This window comes from Temnothorax americanus, unplaced genomic scaffold (genome assembly GCF_048541705.1).
Source record: "Temnothorax americanus isolate GAGA-0224 unplaced genomic scaffold, ASM4854170v1 Scaffold1, whole genome shotgun sequence".
In the NCBI taxonomy this organism is placed as follows: domain Eukaryota; kingdom Metazoa; phylum Arthropoda; class Insecta; order Hymenoptera; family Formicidae; genus Temnothorax; species Temnothorax americanus.
In genome coordinates, this window is record NW_027509230.1 from 8,415,769 (window position 1) to 8,438,868 (window position 23,100).

Genomic DNA, 23,100 nt, shown 5'->3' on the forward strand with positions numbered 1-23,100 from the left:
AGCTACTTAATTAGCTCTTTCACATGTACGGTTACAACGCGTTATACGAGGTATCTTCAACCACGTATTCGTATTATGCTTTAAATTTTTAAATTTTTTCTGAGTTTTCGAGACAAAAAGACAAGACGAACGAATAAAATAAAAGAATAAAACAAAATTGTTATCTCTGAAAGGAAAAAAGTTATTCGCAATAAATCCGCTATCGTCATATTAACAGATAATGAACATGGAATAAATATGTTCAGTATTTAAAATTTTATTGCGACTAATTGAATATGTACTTCAGTAAATGTCTTTGTCCTCTCCTGTAGAATTTGAGCTGCCAAGGAATGCATTATATGACTCATAACATCATGATGATTCACTAATGTACATTGTTTTTCTACTCTGTGGGATATAGAAGACACATTATTTTTTTTCCTTTTGCGCAATCAAATACATGATATATGTATATGTGCAATCAACAAAATTACGTTACTCTAGCATTTTCTGATTCTTGCTTTTACATTTTCTGTCCAACTTGAAAACTATTTTAATTCACGCAAGTTTCGGAAAATTAATTCTTTTAATGAATGAGTTCCTCCCTCGAGATCGTGGGAGCTGTACGAAGGTCGAGTATTCGGCATCGCGAGAGAGAAGAATTCCCCGTTGACCGAAATCCAAGAGGAAAACCCTTGGCATCCTGCCGCCAACTTGATTAATTAAGGCCGCGCTTAATATGTACCAAGTACGATCGAGGCACATAATTTTTATATGTATAAATGTCTGGATCTAATAGCATATCAAAGATGGTTTCTTCTGCTATCTGATTCATATATTAAGATATCGCGAGGCATATCATATATTAAATTATATAATTAAGAGCCTTGATTGTGTGTTTGAGAAATATCTGCTACTACCGGAAAATCCTTTCGGAGGTAATATTATATTCAGGTAAAATACTTTGGTTTATTAAGGCTCTCATCTCTTTTTATCCTTTTTTATCCAATTTTTTTCATCCAGTCTCTTTATCCAATCTTTTTATTCCAAATAGATTTTCATAAAAATTTGGCAATTAATTATCTTACGGTTGACGCAAAATAGACAATTTCTTATTCGCCAATTTCTTATTTATCTACCAACCCAGCCAGCGTAATAGGTTGACGGTCAAATACTCCCTTAAGAGAGTATTTACTTCCTTAAGTTAATACTCCTTAATCGAGACTTATGTCCAGCAGTGGACGCAGTGGTCTAGCTGTGTGCACTGTGTCACACTGCGCGCACAATCCATTCATCACACAGTCTGTGCGATGAATTTCTTATTTTCCTAGAAAATCTGAACCTGAACGATAGAATGGAATATGCAAGGGAGGACTGTATAAAAGAATTGTCCCCAAAAGTATTCACTACACGGGGACTTCTACAATGACAAGACATGAGAAAGGTTACTCTTTAGAAATAAAATTCATTTTAATAACAAATATCGATAGAACTTAATGCCCACATAAGTCAGATTCGATATGTTTTCGAATTTCATGTCGACAATCCTTACAACGCCTGTTGTCTCTATAAGGAAAAAAAGAGACAGCGAACTACACAGATCGGTGTTTACATACATCAATAAGTAGAAAGTATTTCGAGATATCGTCTTATTTACAAAGTAGTCCACGAGTCAATCACAATTACAAGTTTCGTAAATATTTTCATTCTATTCCAGTAAATTCCACTTTCTCCCGTATTTTCATCCTATTCCAGTAAATTTTAATCTCTTTAAATTCCACACAATCCACGCATACTAAATATTTGTATTCTCGCAATTATACCATCGCGAAGACATTTCATCCATTGTACGAAATCAAGGTTCATGATTGTGATGTTTCAAAGCCAAGGTGTGTGTTGATTTTGTCGAAACAAACGCCATCGCATTCGAATAGCCCTAAAATCAAAATTTAGAGCCTCATCGAGTTCCTTCACACATTTAAAACATTTTGTGTAAAAACTTTGTCTTCGCGACAAGCTATCTATGAACGTGTTATATAAATAAGGAAAATCTTTATCACGGGATCTCATAGCGAAGAATTGTTTATTTAGAAAACGCAATTGCACATAGAAATTATATATCGAATTATCGATCGCTCAATCGCTCGATACCGTTATCTCTTTCGCTGTGAAATATATATCCCGAGGAAGTTTCAACGTCGCGCGCTCGCACAATAAGATGTTACGTAAATCTCGATAATGTTTTTGAATCGACTGCGAAAGCCGATAAACATTAGACCGGATGCGCGACTTATGCGTATTCGCTACTCATACGCACTCGCCGACGTCCGTTGACGCGAATTGGTGATCGTCCAAGGAGTCCACGTCTAATTATCGACTCACGTTTGATCGCGCGAATTTAGCATGCATAATTCGCAACGAGAACTGCGCATCTCTTTCCTCGCTATTTACGGCGATCAGCGCACGATAGATAAGATTAGCAAATTGCAACGAGCCGACGATACAATCCACTATCGCGCGAGTAGAAAGTAATTATGCGATAACTCTGCAATAATTTCATATAATTCTCGAGTCAAAGAAATTCATCGAAGATTAGGTGGATAAACGCTTTGCGTCAATGCAATAAAATAAAACGTACTAATGCGTAGAAATGTACCATATAATTATATTACAGATATATCAGGTCGAGTTATTTCTCGTGATTTAATTTTATTGCGTGACAAAAATTGTGTCGCAACGACCAAACGTTGATCACGAGTCGAGATTTGACAAATAAAGTATATCAGATAACTTGTACATTTATAAACAGATTTTGAAAATTTGAAACCGTATGACACATTCTATATTATTACGAACAGCACATTCGTTACTTAAGTAATTTTTACAAAAATAATCCGTCAAATTAATAAAAACTATCGCTCCATCATACAATCTGATAAGGTGACAATTTTTAATCGCCTGCTTCTGACATATTTCAAGTGCTTTTCTGAACGGAAATATTGCGCGATATTAATTCTTCTTAATTAAAATAAGAGATTAAGATATTTTGAAACATTTAATTCGAAATTGTGCATATCTGAAATAACGTTGATATATAACGATAAAGGCTTTAAATGCATGAAACACGAATGAGATTTAATTATAGTATAACTTTTGAATTTCGCCAATTAGCGGTATAAATAGCATTCAAGAATAATCTTAAATATAAGCGAATACGGGATGCTAAAGAAAAGAAAAGAACAAAATCATGTTTCGGCAAATATTTACTTAAAATTAAGCCGTCGATTATCGCATGTGTATTTCGCTATTCCACTTTTCTAAAGATATTTTGTTGTCAACACGAATTGAGTGAAACAACTGCTTCACGCTCTCAATGTTCGGAAGAGTACACCACAGCGAATACTTTGACGATCACCCGTTAGATAGCGTTCTAACGTGTGCGTTCACGGTTTCCCGTCCTTCGTATTTTAGTTACTGGATTTATAATCTTTAAAAAGACATAATATACCTAACATTAAATTCGGCAACGATACCCGCACCATATTTGCTACAATTTATATTTTCTTTTCCAAATGACAAACTCACGGTTGCGTATCGAATTACTGTCGAAACGTTCACGTCTCGCAAATACAATTCCGATTCCTTTGACTTGTACGCGACGCAAGATCGATCCGGCGTCACAAAAGCACTCGCGTACGTAATCCAGTTTCGGTCCCCCGGCCCCGTCTCGGCTTTCGTTCCTTTGGGGCAGTTTAGGAAAACGAAGCGCGCGCGCGCGCGCGAAAGGGTGACACGGGAGAATTAATATCTGTCCAAACTGAAGGAAGACGTTTGCCGTCAAGGCCGTCATTGCTAAGCCTCGGATAAGCCTATCGACAAATAATGACATTGATTGCAACAACAAAAAAAAACCAAAAATTATAATATTTAATTGTATAAGGAAAACATGTTACCCAGACAGCACAATATCCAAAATCGGGACATACAAGACGTCTCGAAGAGGGCAACGCTCCAGTCTGATGTATAGTGTACTTATATACAGACACGCGCGACGCGTTGCGCAAGATGCCGAACGGGTCCTTGAACCTACAGCTCGATCGCTTCCTCGTCTTCCACTTCTAAAATTGTAAGGATCTCGACGAAGCATTATAGATTTGTTTGAGGAGCCAATCCGCTGAAGGACAACGGAGAGACCGAACGTATCTCCGTTCGAAAAGCAGCGCCTCCGTCAGCCTCGAACAACGCGACTCGCATCCTCCACTGCGCAGTGCGCATCCTCGCCGATTCTCTGATCTCTCCTTCCGCGCGCTCTCCTCTCCTCTCCCTTTCTTCGCCACGCGGTCGCATCGTTCTCTCTCTTTCTCTCTCTCTCTCTCTCTCTCGACCCTTTCGCGTTCTCCGTTACTCCGCTCGCGCGGAGCACGAAACGAACTAACCCTCGTCGCCCCGCTGAACCGCCTCTCGCTTCCCACCCGCCGCCGTCCGTCGCCGCCGCTGTCCGGAGTCCGAACGTCATCCTCGTCGAACGCGCGTCGCTCTCGCGTTCCCTCTCGCTTTCGCTCGCGGCCGCTCGCGGTAAACGTGGCCGACGGCTATAAAAGGAGCCTTCTACGGCGCAACGCGCGTTATTCGTTGTCGGTCGCTCATCGCTGCGACATCGGTGATACACCAGTGCCAGTGAATCCCGGATAAGAGTGCGAGAGGCAGAAGCGAGCTAATCGAGCGCGGAAGCGGAGAGCGAGAAAGCGGTGCGGTGCGGACGAGCGCGCCTGGGGCGATAAGCGGGGAGGGACGCGAGACGCGACGCGCGTCTCCGCGAGATCGCGATCGCGCGCGCGTTCAATCGCCACGGCGTCGGTGATGCCTTTGTCCGCGGATCGGCACGGCGGCATGAAATAACGACCGGCCGGAACGAGTCAACGAGGCGGCAGCAGGCAGCGGCGACGTCCTGATTCCAAGCGTCCGTGCTCAGTCCTCAGTGTAGGCTAGTCGGTCGCTCGGCGGTCGTTGTCTCTCTCGGTGTCGATTGTCGATCCAACCGCGACGAGAGAGGTCCATCCAGGCTGAATCCAGCATCCGGAGTGGACTCCGGAGCCAGAGATCGTGGAGAACGACGAGGGCACGCGCTGAAAAAGTAAAGGAAAGAAAAAACACACAAACTTAGAGACTACTGACGAACGCGCCGTCCGCGTCCTTCCACCTTCCACTTGCCGTCGCGGAGACCGCGAGAGATCCGGACTTCGATTTCACGTCGATCGCGCGTACGGCGTCGATCACGTCGCGGCGATAACATCGTCTTCCGCGTGGCGCGGCGGAGCGAGAGCGAGGAGGTTATCTCCCGGTGGGAGCCGGACGATCGTCCTCCGGCCGTCGTCAGTTCGACGTCGTCCACGCGCGCGTTTTCGCGCGCGAGAGGTGAACCTTGACCGGAGGGAGAGCCAGATATATTGACGTCAACGTCCGCGCTTCCCGGGAAGCTGAATTCCGACGTCGGGGAACGTCGAGGATCTTTGAGAGAACGCTTTGACATCGACGAGAGTCGCGCGACGACAACAAACATGGCCGCCGCGGCGTCGTCGTACGCGTGCACCCGTAACAACCGCACGGACGCGGGCTACGTCCTGCCGGCCTGCGACGGCATCCTCGCCGGTGCCGACGAATGGCTGCCCTGGCACGAGATCGTGGGCTACTTCTCGTACAACCCGTGGATATTCTCTCTGCTGGGCAGCACCATGGTCGGCCTCACGGGTATCTTCCCCCTGTGGCTCATCCCCATCCAGGACGGCGTGGACTTGAAAACCGGCGGTTAGTGTTCTCTCTCTCTCTCTCTCTCTCTCTCTCTCTCTCTCTCTCTCTCTCTCTCTCTCTCTCTCTCTCTCTCTCTCTCTCTCTCTCTCTCTCTCTCTCTCTCTCGCTCGCTCGCTCGCTCTCTCTCCTTATGCAACGTATTACAAAAATACGCGACGCGTAACGTGAGAGAGAATTTTTTCTTTATTTAATCTCCGAGCTCTATATATCTCGTTCTCGCCTCTCTCTCGGCTCTCCCGCGACTTGCCGAATAACTTTTTTAATAACTTTTTTCCTATACGATTAGTTTCCCGGCTGTGGTCGAAAAATTGTTTTTTTTTTCCGTTTTAATAATTACTTTTAATAATTATTATAAAATGAAATGAAGAGGTGAATATATATATATATATATATATATATATATATATATATATATATAAGCTTAATTTGCGCTGGCTACAGCCGAGTAAAATTTTTTCATCTGTTTTAATAGTTACTTTTATATTCTTGGATGTGTACATACGACGAAATGAAAGGGTGAATATTAAGTGAATATTAGGTTCAATTTCCTCTCCGACTACGGCCGAGTAAAATTTTTTTAATTTTTTTGCACTGACAATTACTGTTATTAGTCTTGAATGTATGCAACGGAACGGAGGGGTGAATATCAAGTTTAATTTTCTAACCACGGTCGAATAACTTTTTTAACTTTTTTAATTTTTCCATTTTTCCATTTTAATAATTACTTTCATATTCTTCGTATATAATGAAATAAAAAGTGATTATCGAGCCTTTCCTCGGGCTTATGGTGAAACTTTTTTCCATAGTCAGTCGCGGTTTTAATAATCAGTTTTATATTCTGCAATGATCTTAATTGCAAATTATTTGCTTTGCATTTTAATATAATAATTACATATATATCTTAGTCCGTTACTCCGATTTTATTATCGATGACAAAACTATAAAATTTTACGAAGATAATATACTTTGATACTTTTATGTTTAAGTATCGCCACTTGGAACTAATGTTTCGTACGCTGTGTAAAAAATTTATCGAACGGGAAATAAATGAAGACGTTGGTCAATGAACGATTAGAATTTCATCGACTACGTCTCGATATTCACTGTCAGTACTGAAAATCTACAGTTTACGTCACGTGTACTATAGATTTTCAGTACTGGTAGTGAATATCGGAACGCAGCCATCGAAAGTCGAAAATTCTATACGGCAGCGAATCTACATCGCGTGTAAAATCTGGTAGTCATTAACGAGTATAAGGTATTCAAATGTAGATACGTAGTACTACTACATTCCCTATTAAGATATGGTATCAAAGTAGGCCACGCAGGCCTAAAATAATTATACTATATATACTAGAAGCGACCTCATAGATTTCAATGGCCTTGATGTATATTGTGCAGGGCAAAGTAGTTGCTCTTTTGAGTAGTTGTTGTACACTCTAAGCCAGTCTTAGCAAAAGTATACTGATTATCACAAATAATAACTTGCTAAGAACGTAAACAGACATAGCATTATTGAACGCGCTTGACGTGAAACTCGTGCAAATATTTCTCAGAATTCAGAAAGAACATTATTCAGCAGGGATATTCAGCTGAATTTCACAATCGACGTTATGATTATCATGAACAGATTGATACTATTTTTTTAGTATCATTTATGGCAAATATGTATCCGAATACGTGAAGAATAAATCTACTAATTAAGAATCCGTATTGAAACGTAGTAAATTGAATGCACAGGCAGATCCCCTTTTTCTGCACCTTTTTCTCCCAAAAAACTCTAATCTGACCCAACTCATTTTCAAATGGCGAAGCATTATTCGAGGTAAATAACTCTTCGAGGGTGTAAAGAGAGAAAAATATGAGCCTCGGTAAAATGTAAATTAATTTAAAAAATCGTTTCTTTTTAACGTACATATGGGGTCAAAAAATTACATTCTATTTATAAGACTTATTTTGTTTATGACTTTTTAATTAACGACGGCTAAAACCTTTTAAAATAAGTACTCAGGATCGTGTCCTTGATAATATATATCAAGGCCATTGAAACCTGTGAGGTCGCCTCTAATATGCATAATTACCAGGCCGGTAGTGTTGATGTAAATGTATATGTAAAATATGGTAGTCGTTAACGAATATGAGGTATTATAGGATGTAGATTAGTACGTCTCCCTATTGAGACGCGGTATCAAAGTACACAGGTCTAATCTTGTGTGATATCCGACGCCACTATTTTCTTCACAAAAGAAATATCGTGAATGAAACTCATTATTTTATACAAAATTCGTATAAATTCACGAATTCTCCATTATACACATTAATTTATTTTTTGCATATAATAAAACTGAAAAATCATACAATGCGCTGCATGAACGATCGTTGCCTTATCAGTCGCGACTATCGCTCATTTACATATAGTCGCGGCGCGTAAACTGACCATGTGTTCAGCAATGTCATTCTTGTTTTTGCCGAGCAATCCGGATTTAGTAATTATGAGACGATTCTCCTGAATAACGCACGATAATCTTGACGAAAATTGTCGCAATTTGATTCGTCGGCGCATACATATAAGTCAGATTGCCACGCGATAAGTCATACTTGGCCGGAATCGCAAAATTCAGAGTTTTTCAAATTGCTTCGCATTATTCTATTGCGAATTATATACGCGTGGAGGATAAATCGGAGTTAATCTGAGGACTTTGACCGATTTATATTCTTATGTTTCACTGTTGTATTTTCTTTAGAAATTTGAAGCCACAGTTTAGATTTGCTGCTCGATTCCAGCATGTATTACCATCCATTATCGTAAATGGTGTATAATTATAATTCTAGTACAATTGTTTTCCGCGTTCTCCAATATTTTCACTTATTAAATCAACACAATCAACACTGATTGTGACTGAAATACTATTGTTAACATCTTGATGCATTGATGACCGCAGGTACAAATAACACGACAGCTTCAAACAAAGCACATAGCTTTTATAATCAAGTCCTCGTAGCTTTGTTTTTGAAAATTCGCTATCGTTACTACTGTAACTGGTAACCGCAGTAGGACGATTTACTCAATTATTGAAACTCAACAGAGCAGACGCGATAAAAACGAGAGGGAATAAATTTTTCTTGTTTTTTTTTTCGTGATAATTGGTTTTTATTGTGTACTCATCGTGCATTTCCATATAAAGAGCTTAACTCCATCAGCAATATTTTCCATGGGAAATGAATATAACGAAGTAACATATCCGTCGTTGAACTCGACTTTTTATTTCTATCTTCCTCGTTGCAGAAATTATTATAGCCAATATGACTATTCTAGTCGTAATAAAAACGAAAAACGTAATACATTTTCCTTAACGATAAGAACGACCGAGGTGATTATTTGTCGAAGCTTTCCGCGCCGATCGACGACCGACGACCTTTTAAAGAAGGCAATTAAAAATGAAGAAATACGCTGTTCACATAAAACTCACTCGAAATTTCACCTTTTCAATATTTATTATGTCGCTGTGTAAGTAATAAGTACCGCATTCAAATGCGGTTTTTTTTCGCGAGCACACTAATTTACGTTATAACTACATATAGCGAAGCGAAGGCTATACATATTTTATACTTAACAGTGAGCGAGATTATTATATAATCATATGCCCGCAATTATTTTGTGACTGGAAGGTAGAATAACAGACAATAGATATGGAAAGATAAATAAGTTAATTGCGTTTTATTAATTTAGTCGCGCGAACCGAAATAGCGTCTGCTCGATTACAAAACGTTTGCAGAAGCCATTTAATTTGTTAAAACGAAAAGCACTGCGCGCAAAGCATAAAAATGTGTCTGTTATATGTATACGTGCTTCCCAACAAAATTACGTTTTACTGTACGCAATTAAATATCGCTCGACAGAGAGCTGCATTCACGCTTGCCTAAAAACAGATCGGTATCGCCACGTGTTGAAATTTAACTACGCACGAGGCAATGCAATGGAGAGTTTGTTGTCGGACGATCGCTGCCAACGGTATCGACGCTGCATATAGCGTTTCCACCGAGGATTGCGAAATAACGGGAAATTTGATGAATATATGACGCGCTTCATTTGTATTTTATTATTCTGATAAGTGACAGCTGCGCAGTTCAATGACATTGCGGAAGACATCGACTCTCCTCCGACCCGATAAAATTAGTCTTGGTACGTGGTATAAAATCGATAAGTCAATTCTGTGCCCGATGAATTATCATACAATGTTTATTGTGCGACATGAGTGTCGCGACATCCTGCGACAGCTGAAAACAAAAATTTTGCAACACGTTGTTTTAACACACAACTCCCAGAGTACCTTTGGAAAAGCGACAAATGCGTCAAAGCTATACAAGCAGTTGGTTTACATAGAAACGCTAAGTACATTGATGTCGCTTAAAGCGACAGAACAGTTGGACTGTGCATTTTAATATTTTTCTGCGAACAGCTCTTTTGAAGACGGGAAGAATATAACTTGTTTTCGCGTTCGTTTTAGTGTCTGATAAATCGCACGGTAATATACTACAAAGTGTAACGTATTCGACGTCCGAAAAACCTTGTATACTTGTTTGAAAACTTGGACCGTTTTGGTATACGATCTAATAGCTATTCGTTCTCGGAGAGTTTCTGTCGGTTGAAGTAATCCGTAAACAGCCGTCCGTAACGTAACCCGAGAAACAGCCGTCGCGCATGATGGTTTTGCATGGTCGCAGCTGGACAGAAAAAGAGGAAGCTGCACATATTTGCGTTACCGTCTGCCGCGGATATACCTTTGGAAAAATAGCGAAAAATATCTCAAAGCTACCAACAGTTCGCGTAGCTATACGAGCTACGCAGGAACGCACGCTAGATACGCACCACAAAGCCAACATTTTCGAGCTTTGATATCGAGCCGAATCTCGTCGCACCTCCCTCGAACAAAACCAGTATCTATATTCACGGAAACGCGCCTGACGGTATTAGGTATTCGCCAAAATTCCATTCGCGCCGATAACATTTGGCGAATTTGCGGTTGCTATAATGGTGACCGTGCGGCGACAATTGGAGTCTCTCGATCGTGTTCTCAATCGCCGACTTTAATTTAACTTTCGTACGGAATCACGCCGATACGACGCGATGCGAAAGTCCGTTTCTCATCCGTTGGTTTTCCCCCCTCTCTCTCCGCATCTTCTTGCGCGAAGATAAACGATACATTGTTTCTTTCGTTCCTTTCTCACAATCGAGGCGAATAGATGGATTTCCGCTGAGACGCCCAAGTTGATCGTACAACGTGTAACAGCGAATTTATCGAGAGCAAGCGGTTTTAATTGGCTAGATGAACATGTTTCTAAACGGAACTGAAATTAACGAATCTCGCAGTTAGACGCGCGCTTCGACATTTCTCTCGCAAATTCAGATATATTCTCGTTGTTCTTATTCATTTTGCGAGTAATACCGCAGTTATGTCCACGTTGGAGCGGCGTGTCATAACTTTCTCTATATTATCTCGTATTTTCCGAATCAACGATGCGGCGATTCCAAGTTATATTAGCGAGATTAACGGTAAATGTTACATCGCCAAGCCAAACTTTAATAGTACAAAGTTTCGTACACAATTACAAATGTAGAAAGTTGCGAGAATTTACTCGTTCCCCCAATGCGCGAACACAAAAACTCGTATTACGACACCGACTTTTTCTATCGGCGATTAAATTGCGTGTCGCGGCGACAAAGATTCATATTCGCGCGCCGATCCGGAACCGTCGTCGGACCTTTTCACGTTGCTTTTACGAGCTATTTCGCGAAGTTCGCATCTATCTTTGCATTTGAAAGCGTACATTCTACATTTCAATGAACTTACAATTAAAATCCATTTTTGCACGTTTAAATCCATTTAATTTGGTCCAGGACAAGAATGATGTATAGTATTGAAGATTAAAGATTTTTTACCAATAAAATTAATCAATTTTTAATTTAATTTAAATTAGGTGTTAAACAAGACAAGCAATTAAGCATTTTGAAAAATTGAAATAAAACATGGCTGTCTATTAAAATATAATTAAAATTTATTTCGAGTTTATCAAGGAATTACGTTTATAAAATTTATAGCAAATTTTATAAGGCATATATATCACTTTTGCAATATATTATGTATACATATATTGCAATCATTAATCTCAAGCCAGACAATTTTAGTTTTTATCGCTAAAAGTCCGTGGAAAAGTCCGTGTCGCGTTCAAAAGACATGTTTTTTTTTTTCAAGTCACTCTCAAATAAAAATAGTAACTTTAATCACTTGATCACCTCGCACTTGAATTTTTTCGTTTTTTATCTAACAGATCTTCCGAGCGATATCAATCCAAAGAAAAAATAAATGACAAGAAGATTTATATGTGTATTAACAAGATATTAACAAGATTTATCACTTGATACCATATGAATTATCTTTTGTGCCAATATTGAAGATAAAATCAGCATCCCATTATCAATTATATCGAATCAATTATTCTGAAAATAAGATGGTAATTTCACGGAAAGAAAAACAAATCTTCTTTTAAACTGTTAAATATTTTTTTTACTTTACATTTCCCTGCGATAATAATTTTTTCTATTAAATGAGGCCAATGAGAATTGCAGAACAGATTTTATCTTTTATGCATTAAACGCACCAACTTATTGCATATTAATAGATTTTACCGTGAACTTTGTTCATCAAGTTATCTACGATCTACATTATCAATATTGCATGTTAAACTACTTTTGGAACTTTGATCGATAAATACTTCCCAACATTTGTGTCGGTCTAATAGTTTTATTGCCGTCGGCGGTCATACGTTATGCGCGTATTTCTACATCGCTAAAATAATCTGAAATAATCGATCAACTCTCTTTTGATATAATAAATTTATTTTTTCAACTTTATCACCGATTAAATCTTTTTTGGTAGTTTTACCTCTTTCCCCTACTTGATGATCTTAACTTTAACTAATTCTCTAATCTCACAGTTTTTACAATTTACAATCAAATATGATTGTCATATTTGACGATATCTATATCGGTAACATCGATATAGAGATAATGAAACTCTTTTATCATTAGTTGTATATAATTATGACGTAATTCTTTATAAGTACTAGACGTATTTCGAATTCACTTATTTTCTTATTTTCCCTTACTTTTTCTATGACTACCCAATCGATTTATCTCAACATAAAAATATAAAAACAGTAACTGAATATTTTTTTATATTTCATGCAAATTAGCAGAGTGGAATGATGAGCGTAGTTCTGTGTTCTATTAATTTGCATATTATTTAATATACATATACATTAATCTATACGAAAACAACGATACCCAGCTCTCCAGATATACAATCAAATTAGTAAAATACATATATAAAGGCAAGTGAGAGCAAGCGCCGGTGGTGAAGCGAACGTAAATTACATATTATACAATAAATTACAATAACATATACGTTTCGGTTTTAGGTTTAGACCTCTCTTCAATGCAGAATAATTAAATTAAAGAAGTGCATTTAATTTGTAATTTATTGTATAGTATGTAATTTACGTTAACATACGTTTTAATTACGCTTTATCCCCCACGCTTGCTTTCACTTGTCTTTATACATATTTACTCTAATATGTATTTTACTATAATAATACATTAATATTTTTGCGTGATATCATTCTTCCACGAACTACAGACGAAAAATATAGCGACTTATTCTAACCGCGTGTATAACGATAATACAATTGTCACATCTGTATTCTCGAATCAAGATCATGCGACGAGTACTATATACTTCAGAATTCTTGGCAACGCGCATTACGAGATTGTCATAAAAAATACAAGATAAAATAATCAATAACAAAACAGCATTCTCAAAGAAATTTAATGTTATCTTTATAATAAATATTTCATTCTATATTTTTGTAATATTGTATAATTCTTTAACTTTTAATCGTTTCACCAATGGAAATATGTTTCGCGCTACGAATTTTGGCTAAAAATAATTTAGAAATCTCACGTTGCGTTAATCTTTACATAATTGCAGGTTTTTAGCTTGCCAAAGTGTACTAATTAATTGTCAAAGTAATAATGCGTTGGATTATATCTTCATGAAAAAGAAATTAAATTTGTATATAGAAAAGACGCACACAATACGCCGCGCTTGTTACTTTTTTGAAACATCTGATAAAATTGTCAGAATTTTTGCCACCGCGGTAGTTTTATCTAGTATTTTCGAAGTCTTCGAGGAAACTGTTGTTACGATTCGCTGCCACGATCTTTCGACGTGCTATCATCTTCTCGAGAACGTTGGAATCTCTGCACACGCCTATTGTGCAGTCCCGTGGGACGATAATCATTTATTTATCAGTCACGTGTGCCAGGAAGCCTGATACTCGAGTAATACTGGGGAAAAACCTGCAAACATGTGCGCATGTCGAGTATGTACGATCGTGCATGATTTATTTTAATATATCAGAAATAATCTTACATAATTGTAATATATACTGTGATAACCGCGTAAAATGTGAATATTTTATGTGAGCCTTGTGAAGATGGCAATAATTCGATTGACGATACACATTTATAAGATAATTTGAGCATTTATGTCTAACAATTATGACATCTTCCCTTGTTTGATTGCAAAATTGTTGTGTTTTGTTACATTTGCCTTACTCTCTTGAATATTATAAAAATTAAATTTAAAATGTCATTAATGTAATGCGAGAAAAGCCTGTAATTTATTGTCGACAAATCTGGCATTTAAAACAACTCATTAAAGAAAAACATGAGTTTATTCCGAAATTAAATCGAAAAGTTTTAATATTCGTATAGATATTATTATGTAAATTTTCCTATTACATTTATAAAATAAATCCGTTAACTATTAATGGTTTCATTATGCGGTTTTTTAGTACCTTAAAAACTCAGTTACAGCTATTCTTCGTATTCTCCATAATTCTTGGTATAATTCTATTACCCAGTGGAATTATTATTCCAATAGCAGTTTCGACATCGACATCTATTACGAATTTGCGACATGTATCATTATTCAAATTACAAGTACCCATCAATTATCTCTTTTTATGCGCATCTTGCCGCATTTTAACAGCGTTCCCAACTTTTTTTTTTCTTCTCATTTTTAATATATAAACATGAAATTGTCCCTAAAATCTATAGTAGCGTCGTAATTTTAATTATTTAGTAATTTTTGCATGAAAAACGAATAGAGGAAAAATCAGTTTTAGCACACTATTCGAGAGCTCGATATCAAAAGAGATAAATTAATTGCACACACGCTTCTAGGAAATGCGTCAATAAACGCTAACTCTCGCAATGCGATTATTGCAACATATAAAATGCCCGACGCAATAAATTTTCAAGTACACATCGAGATACAATAACAAAGGACATAAGTAAAGGCATGTTTTCTTGAACGGAACAATTAAATTGAATTAGAACGTAAATTCTCTTGAAAACTACTAATTGTTTTTTAGATTTTGTAGTATTTATTTAATCATCAGAGTAATATTCTCTGCTAGTTATTATTTATACATTAAATATGTATTACTTGTATATTGAATTTTCCAAATCTCACCTCGCACATTTTATGACTAACGTATGCTGATGCTGATGAAGATATTCTCGTGTGACACCGTGCAGCGCGTTCCAGAGAGATGTTCCGCGTAACATCGTGCAGGTTTACCTCCTCCTGTGTTACGCAACAGGAGTGCAGTTCTATTTTTTTTTTAATCTTGTATGATTTAAACGTTTTAACGCAGAAACGTGCTAAACTTGCTTATCCGCAAGCAATTGCTCAAACTAAAAACAAAATACGAGAGATAAAGCGTCTGCTATTGTTACATTGCCAGTTACATGCACGATGCACGTTTATAGGTAGAATTTCGAATGAGATACACACGCATGCCTCGCGCTCATGCAAGCGATGTTTCCCCTTGGGAAGAAGACGTAACTCACAAAGCTCATTTCAGTAAATCAGTCTTTGATCCTACACGCAGGTTATGAAAAATTTCAGTTTTTTGCCTAGCTCTTGTACAAGAGTGGATCGTTTTGGAGAATTAACAGATCGCACATATTTCGAATGAAAACTCGACATACGTCGCAGATCTTTTTCACACTTATAATCTTCAAAAAAAAAAACTTGTAAAAATTTAATATTTAAAAACCTTTCGATTTATATATATATATATATATATATATATATTCAATTTATATATCTTTATCACACACACACACATGTTTCTAACAAATTAAACTTTTCAAAAAATGTACTCAATGAAAACATTAAATTACGATATATATATTACATATTATAATAACTTATAATATTATAATGGAATAAAGAATAATGCAATAAAGGAAAGGATTGCTCATAGAATTCCTCACAGAATAACGCTTGTTTATGGAAAGTAGAATTTGCGTGAGAGAGAAAAAAAATATCCTTATTGTCCAATCCGAGGTCCAATTTTATCTGTCTGCGCCGTCAGCACGTTGCACATTTACTTTCTAGCAACATTTTGTTTCTCTTTCCATGGCATTCCAGTTATATTAACTATACCGATCGAATTTTTTTTTTCTGATGCAACCTAATGCCGATATAGTGTAATAATAATACGTCTGTATCAGGAGTAGGTCGTGATATCGGACAAGTTTGTCGATGAGTCGACCACACGAATTTACAACTGGCTAACAATGTGCTGGTGTCCCGGAAACTGATTATATTTCTTTCCGTTCATCCGATTCTGTATGGTTAAATTGACGCTGACATATCAGAAATATCATTTCCTAAGAATAAGCTAGTCTTGTCATTAACAACAACGTGCAGTTAATGAAAATAATATGCAAGTTTGTGGAATAATATTGTTGGAACACTATGGGATATTTATTACGGATATAAATAAATCTATCATCGGAAATCTCTCAAATTGAGACGTCGTATTGACTTTATCTCTCATTGCAAGTTATATAGCGAGTCAAAACTCTATATCTTTAATGTCTATTTCTATTACTTTTCTAGTTTTTTATAGAACTAGAAAGACAGAAAGTAAGTTAAACCGATTGAAGATCTCCATCAGTATCAGTAGAAATGAACGTATAAAGACAACCAAATTGCGACGCTCGTTTATACTGGTGATTGTTTCATAAAGTTGAATAGTTCCCGATTGCAGTATACAAGCGTGTACGTTAGAATTCTATGACAATAGGAAGAGAAATTGTTTAAAACATCTTGCATTTTTCTTCGCGACAGTCCGACGAGCTGCGACCTGCGACAAACGAGTTCAAGAGAAGAACGGTGAATACAATCGTATATAGTCGTGTCAAAATGAGATCAAGGCCCGCTCACGTATTATTTATATTCCTTTTCCTCTCTTTTTCCCCATGAATCACGCGTTGACATCACGCGTCGTTATCATCTGGTGGCCTCCTCTGCATACCGTTGCTGCGGCAGAGCAGATATGCTATATATACTGTAGTCTATTAGCGGTTATCAATTGCGTCGAACGTCATATACTATATACGCAGAATTATAAATTTTCTATTTGTCATCACACGAGCTAGTCGCGTATGCTTAACGTGATGCGCATGCCTCAGAATTTATGATGCACCGTATATACTTCCCCCCCCTCTAAATAGATAACTGCAGATATTAACTACTACATATACTATTAACTATTATAACTGCATTCCGTAATTAACATGTCTTTATTAACTGCAGTTGCAATTTCATTAATTAACTTTCTTTCTTGACACACACATCGCGATATTTATAATTATTTATACTTCTTTTTCTGCGAAGTGTATATACATATATGCAATTTAAATAAATATTGAGTAGCCGAGAAGGAAAGTTAATTTTTACCAATTTCCACCGCGAGTATAAATCGACGTATAGAGAAATTGTTTCGAGAAGAAACCTGAACGTTGCGAATCTTCCATTTATGCGATCTAAATATGAGATAAATGTACGTAGGCAATATTAGAGCGAGTCAATTGGGCGCACATATTTCGTGACCTACGCGCAAAGAAGCGTAAACGCCCGTATACTTCATTTTGTCGCATGAATTCGCTTCAGACTTATCTTCGTCTACCATATACGCGTCCGCAACGATATACGTGAACGATTGATTGCAGGATTTATATGGTTTCCATCGTCGACTGCATTTTCTCATATCGCACATTTTGCTCCTTGCTCTTATATCTTTTCCCTTGTTGACGAAATACGAGCTCTGCGTTTCAAGATTTTCTTTAATCCAATCTCAAAGTCGTATTTACAATTTAAATTGTTCTATCTGTCTAATCCGCACGTAATGGAATGAGCATTAATTTTATCCTTTTCATTGCAGAAATCGGTGGTACTTTGAAGATCCTTTTGAGCTTTGCCGTGGGCGCATTGCTGGGCGATGTTTTTCTACATCTTCTGCCGGAAGCATTTGCGAGCGAATTTCAAACAAGAGGTAATTTCATTTGTTTTTCATGTAGAACTTTCTTCCTTGTACATACGCGGTGACGTAACTAAATGGATCTATCTTATCGTACAAGGAAATTTTCATGTATCGTATTGATAAGATTAACCTTGTCGTAAAAAAATATATATAAAAAGTTGATTACAATAACGCAAATGAATAGAATTACTTTGTGAAGAATAATGGGTAGAAGTAAATCTACACACGCACGTGTATAAAAAGAACAATTTTTATCACGTATAAGATTTACATTCTTTCCATGCAATCATTAAACTAATTAAACGAGTAATACGGTTGCATGATGTATTTGTACGTCATGCAAAACTAACGGCGTTAGGAGAAAACGTAAAAAAAAAAAAAAAAACCACACAACGAGTAGCCTAGATTATCTACATTGATGAACCTTTGCTTGATATTTCTGGTATGACGAAATCCGACACAGAATATGTAACGAATATGATACAATATATCTATACAATATCTATACCAGATGGTATTCCTTGTTCTATATGATATTGTACGCGTATTACATATAGGTTCTGAATGCGCTTTGCAACGTCCTGCACGTTAACGGAGTACGACTGCGGTTAGTGCGGTCTTGAAGAGCATCGCCGAGAGCTTTATGAACGATTTAAGCGGCGGCTTCGAATTCTATTGTGCGTCAGTTGCAGATTTGAATTGCCAGCTGCGTCCACGTAAATTAAATGTCTCTCCGACCGAACCGCGTTAGATATTCGAAGTGATCGGCCGACTGGTAATATCCGTGTAAATTGCTCGGTTTGAATTGCAAATTTCCTAGCTTTCATCTTATATTTCTTGCGCCTTTGTCGCTATATGTCAGTAGAAAGAATAGTCAAACCGTAATAATAAATTACACAATCTAAATAACAATTAATGAATATTAAAAACTCGTTAAAGAAAACAATACATTATGCGACTGTGAATATGGATCAGTCTTATTTAGTGACATTACAAATGATACTTTAGTAATATGATTATAAAATTAGTTTATTTGAAAATATTTTATTTTTATTTGACTTACCTTTTTTATGCATTTTATTTACAGCCAAAGATAATCACGCGTCTACGCCCGCAGGCTTGTGGGTGTTGTCCGCCTTTCTGTTCTTCGTAATCGTCGAGAAACTCATCGCCGCTGTAAACGAGGAAGCTCCGATCATTGCAGAACAGCAGACTGATGAAACTTCGATCAAAGATGTAAATAAAGAAAAAGAGATGGATAATAATAATTGTATCACAATGACGTGCACTGAGAAGAACAGTTTTCTAAAAAAGTGTCTGAAAAGTACGACCGAGGTAATGTAATTAAAAATCTAATGCTATAATATTATTTAAAATCGATAATAATTGTCTAATGATCGAACGCGTTTTGCAATAGGTACAATTTCTGAAAAAACAATCCATTAAGATGGAGTTTGCTCAAGTCCCAAAGATCAGTATCAAAGATATGCGAAAGAACGGTTTTAAAGATGCTGATATTATGAAATCTGCATTAGCAAGCGAGTGTCCTAATGACGAATGCCCGCTGGTCGACGAGGCGAGGAGCTGCTTGAAAAAACTTGCGAAGACTAATGGCTTCACATCGGCGATTTCACGCGTTGACTCTCCATGCGTACGCTCACCGAGCAATATTGTTAATCGTTTGACTGCAAGGACGAAAAAATTCACCTCCGACTTGTTCCGCAAATTTTTCAATCCCAAATCCTTTCCCGGATACCTGAATCTTTTGATGAACTTCCTCGACAATTTTACTCACGGTTTATCTGTGGGTGGCTCGTTCCTAATTTCCTTCCGTGTAGGTGTTCTCAGCACGTTCACTATATTGGTGCATGAAATACCTCATGAGGTTGGCGATTTTGCTATTCTATTGCGAAGCGGATTTAGCAGATGGGATGCTGCGCGGGCGCAGTTAATCACAGCTAGCGGTGGGATCGTTGGTGCTCTGGCAGCCGTCTCCTTTACCGGTGGTTTAGGTAAATATTTTTCAAAATTTGAAACGTAAAACGGTCTATGAAAACTTGATAATGAAATAATGAAAGATAAATCTAATAACAATATAGTTGCATTTTTTATTAACTTAGCTGTAACAATTTTATCGATATTGACATTATAATGTTATTTATTTTATAATTTTTTTATAATTTATTTATTTTATCTATTGCTTTTTTTTTTTTTTTTTTTTTTTTTGCACAAAATAATTTCTAAATATTTTTATAGCATATTATATAAATAATCTAATCTTATTAATATCTATTATATAGATATTAGAATTTTGTTGAATAGAATTTATGAATTTATATCTAACTTTTTTTCAGAGGAAAGAACCAATTGGATATTGCCATTGACGGCAGGAGGATTCATACACATTGGTTTAGTGACCATCCTGCCCGATCTGTTGAAAGAAACGAATACAAAAGAATCTTTGAAACAACTTGGCGCTTTACTTTTGGGAGTCATCATCATGGCTGCGTTAATCTATGTTTAGGTCAAATATACTTCATTGAAGATATACAGAGAAGTTTGTTATGTTATAATGTAAATTTCAGTTGTCTTGATATATGCATCAGTACAATATTCTGAAGTTGCCATAAAGTTATACAATACTTTTTCTCTCTACTATTTATTGAAAGAGCACATGTGGTATCTTTTTTTATTGTCATCATTATTTTGAGTATATGAAAATAATTTATGTTAAATTATAAAAGAGTCGTTTATCGTCCCTGTTCCTCTTTCCTCGCTAGTGCAATTCCCATTTCGAGATTAAGTAACAAGGACTAAATAGTTGTAAAATATTTTCTACTAAGAATATTTTTCAGTATGGAAATATTAGTCCGAGATTATCACAGTCTTTCAGTGAATAACGTAGAGAGAGAGAAGAAGGATGAGAGAGAAATAGAGAGAGAGAGAGAGAGAGAGAGAGAGAAAGAGAGAGAGCAAAAAAAGAGAATTTGTATATTATTTTATCAAAATTAAGTTACTTTTCGCGTTATAATGACAAGATGATTTGAGAAATGCTGTTGTAAACCTCATTTAATTTATATGCACACGCAAATATGCAAAATCATTAAGTACAATATTAATATTTTTCCATAACTAATAATTTTTTCTAAGTACAAGACAATCTGACATCAGTTAAAAATTTAATTCAAAGTATTGACAATTTTTCACTATAATATCGATTGATAATGATATAAATATATATTAGAGGTTTATGCACACACTTTGAATTTCTCTTAACATTACCTTTATGGTGTGAATATTTATTTTAACAAAGTACAAAAGGATGTGCATTTCATAAATAATTTAATACCAATGAAGTATAAAGTTAAATCATCCAAATTCAACTTTTCAATTTAGATAAAAAAATTTAAATTGTGTTTTCAATTTACAATAAAAAAAACTAAAAAATTTAAGTAACGAAAAGTTGCGTACAAACTTGGTAAAATCCGGGGTTGTGCAATATATGTCAATAGGTTTAATTTTTAACTGATATTGCCTTTTTCTACTAGAAAGATTATCAGTTATACTGCGACATGCTGGGTGTTATCAGTATTGCCTTATGATGAAATTGTATTTATGTACATTTAAATTATATACGAACGCACAACAGGAGGTTCATAATAGTTATTTTGTCATTAATAACGTGATAACGCTATACATGAGACTACGAAGAGAAAATTACAATAGCTAAATAAGTTTCTTTCCATTCGTTACAACTTAATTATGATAAAATAACATACAAATTCTTTTTTCTTCTTGCTCTCAAATTTTATAAATTCTGAGTTTCGATATAGCGACCTTTTTAACATATTTAGTAAAACCTGTTGTAAAATCGCATGGAGACTACGTTTTGACCACATAAGACCCAATGAGTAAATTTGTATAAAGCGAAATTAATTACGTTCCTTTCATCTACGCCTATACTAATTGGCATTTAAATATTCACGAAGTATATATTCTTCTATATCTTAATGCAAATATTCACGGCCAAAAAAAGCCCCAAGAAATATTTAAAGTATGCAGAATTCTTTGATATATTTCCATCTTTATCGATATTAAAGAAAATTGTGTATGATGATAATATATTTTCATTAAAATTTATTAAAAGACATATACGCGAGCGTTACTTCTGTAGTAACTTACGATAATTCCTTCGCGTAAACGGGATTTTGTAGTAACTTACGATAATTTCCTCCGCGTAAACGAGTGATATATCGTAAGTTACTCCAGAAGTAACGCTTGTGTAAACGTAGTAATAGTAATGTATCGCGTCAAGTAATATCTATGAAAGGTACTACTGTGTATCTTTTCCAGATCGAGCTTCGTATTTCGTTAGATATCTAGCTATATAAATCAGATGAAATTTAGATAAATATACCTACGGGATGTAAACTTTGTTAAATTTTCAATTTGTAAAGACGAATGCAACTTCCAGAAGAAATTTAGCTCTTGTAATTTTCTCTTAGCCTCGTGTATCATGCGCAATGTTCATACTTTATGAGTTGCACAAGATAACGCAATCCTTGTACTTAACAGGTGAAAACAAGGTATTACTTCATTCAGAGTGCATGATACAGGAGTGCTCTTTTCTGCACCTGTAAATATAGAGACCCTATTTGGGGAACTGGTTAAAATTTAACATCTTTTACAAAAATATTTTCCATGTATTATATGGTTATATAAATGAAAACTGTTCATATCTATGTAATCTCTAATACTATGATTTGTAAATAAAATATACTATTCTACGATTGTTCATATTTCACTTCTTTTATATTAAATATATATGCTACAGGAACTTTCAGACAA

The 23,100-nt window shown here is 36.3% G+C and overlaps 1 protein-coding gene across 1 annotated transcript; it reads left to right on the forward strand.

Annotated features, from left to right (window-relative positions):
• The first annotated feature begins 4,478 nt into the window (after nt 1–4,478).
• Nucleotides 4,479–23,039, forward strand: Zip99c (Zinc transporter Zip99C). Its single transcript, XM_077421757.1, has 5 exons — nt 4,479–5,784; nt 18,154–18,264; nt 19,340–19,587; nt 19,670–20,264; nt 20,607–23,039. The coding sequence occupies exons 1-5, from the start codon at nt 5,538–5,540 to the stop codon at nt 20,774–20,776; spliced, it is 1,371 nt and encodes a 456-aa protein (XP_077277883.1). The 5' UTR covers nt 4,479–5,537; the 3' UTR covers nt 20,777–23,039.
• Nucleotides 23,040–23,100: the final 61 nt, after the last annotated feature.

Excerpts from the sequence above, each read along its gene's own strand:
- Zip99c (XM_077421757.1), top strand. The coding sequence starts at position 5,538 with ATGGCCGCCGCGGCGTCGTCGTACGCGTGCACCCGTAACAACCGCACG. Across the intron at positions 5,785-18,153 it reads CGTGGACTTGAAAACCGGCG|AAATCGGTGGTACTTTGAAG; the intron begins GTTAGTGTTCTC and ends TTTTCATTGCAG. Across the intron at positions 18,265-19,339 it reads GAGCGAATTTCAAACAAGAG|CCAAAGATAATCACGCGTCT; the intron begins GTAATTTCATTT and ends TTTTATTTACAG.